Source organism: Lepidochelys kempii, chromosome 1 (assembly GCF_965140285.1).
Source record: "Lepidochelys kempii isolate rLepKem1 chromosome 1, rLepKem1.hap1, whole genome shotgun sequence".
NCBI lineage: Eukaryota > Metazoa > Chordata > Testudines > Cheloniidae > Lepidochelys > Lepidochelys kempii.
The window spans coordinates 7,181,111-7,182,694 of record NC_136380.1 but is presented as its reverse complement, the minus strand read 5'-3'; the positions used below and the strand labels follow the sequence as shown (position 1 = coordinate 7,182,694).

General features: G+C 44.1%; 1 protein-coding gene across 1 annotated transcript; it reads right to left on the bottom strand.

Annotated features, from left to right (window-relative positions):
- Positions 1-205: 205 nt before the first annotated feature.
- Positions 206-1,141, bottom strand: LOC140896877 (olfactory receptor 51G2-like). The gene has a single exon (XM_073308982.2). It carries the CDS (start codon positions 1,139-1,141, stop codon positions 206-208), a length of 936 nt encoding a protein of 311 aa, XP_073165083.2.
- Between the last annotated feature and the right edge of the window lie 443 nt (positions 1,142-1,584).

Below are 1,584 nucleotides of genomic sequence, written 5' to 3'. Positions count from 1 at the left end.
GCAAAATTCCCACCCTTAAATCTTTTACTGAGTGGCCAGAGAGGTTGAAGTGTTCTCCTTCCGGTTGTTGAATGTTATGATTCCTGATGTCAGATTTGTGTCCCTTTGTCTCAGATGTAAGAGTCCAGGAAGGAATAGATGGCTGTGGCCTGTGTTTTTTCACTCCCAGGTCACTAGTATGGGAGCAGTGGGAGGAACTGACCCTTCAGTTGATGAACACCCTGATTATCCTTGCACGAAGTTGTTTGCTTTTCATGCTGTACACAATGGGGTTCATTAGGGGTGGGACCAGCAGATAGAAGTAGCCCAGGACAAACTGAAACAAGTGAGAAGAGCTATTCCCAAATCTGTGTATCACAGACAAGCCGATCTCTGGTATGTAGAAGAGCAGGACGGCACAGAGGTGGGAAACGCAGGTGTTCAAGGCCCTGAGACACTCCGCATGGGACACGACATTCAGCACTGTTTTGAAGATCATCACATAAGAGAGGAAGATGAGCAATGAGTCCAACCCAATGGTTAAGAGTAGAGTAGACAAGCCATAGACATTGTTGACTGTGATATCCGAACAAGCCATGTTCATGACTTCCTGATGTACACAGTAGGAATGGGAGAGAATATTAGTTCGACAGTATTGGAACCGTTTCAGCAGAAAAGGGAGTGGTAATACTACGACTATCCCTCTTAGCACACACAGCAGTCCCATTTTGGATAACCTCCATGGAGTTAAGATGGAGGCATATCTCAGTGGGTTACAGATTGCAATGAAGCGGTCAAAGGCCATCAACAAGAGGAAGGAGGATTCCATACTTTGAAGCAAGTGGATGAAGAACAGCTGGGCAAAACAGGCATCAAGGCTGATCTCCCTAGAGTTGAACAAGAACATGCCCAGTATCGTCGGTATGGTGGATATTGATAAGCCAAGGTCTGTGATGGACAACATGGAAAGGAAAATATACATGGGCTCATGGAGGCTTGGATCTGTTTTTATAATGAACAGAATGACTGAATTTCCTACTATTGAAATAACATACATTAAGCAGAAGGGGATAGAGATCCAGAGATAGACATCTTCCTTTCCAGGTATTCCGGTGAGAAGGAAAATTGTAAATTGGAACTTGGTATCATTGACAGCTGACATAATGGACTGGGCAGGTTCAAGGAGTTTTCAGGGTTCCTTCCTGAAAGGAAAAAGAACAGGAGACTAGCTGATATTTAACTAGACATCTTTCTGCTCTGAGTGCAAGTCTAGAGACTCCCAGGAGATGAAGAAAGATCAGTAAAAACATACTCTTTGATTTACCCAATTAATGGGAAGATAGGCATTGCTAGACTGGATCAGACCTGAGTCCATCTAGTGCACTATCCAGTGGTCAGTTCCAGAAGCTTTAGGGGCAGGTGGAAGAAACCCTGCAATAGGGAGCTATGAGATGACCAGCGCCCAGGGAAAGTTTCCCCCTGACAACCACAAGTTAGCCATATTTTGTGGTATAAATCAGGAGGGTTTAGAGCCCTTCCAAGCCTTTTTTTTTTAAATTGCTCACTAATGAAATTGTTTTTTTCCAATTACCCTGAGAAGCAGCG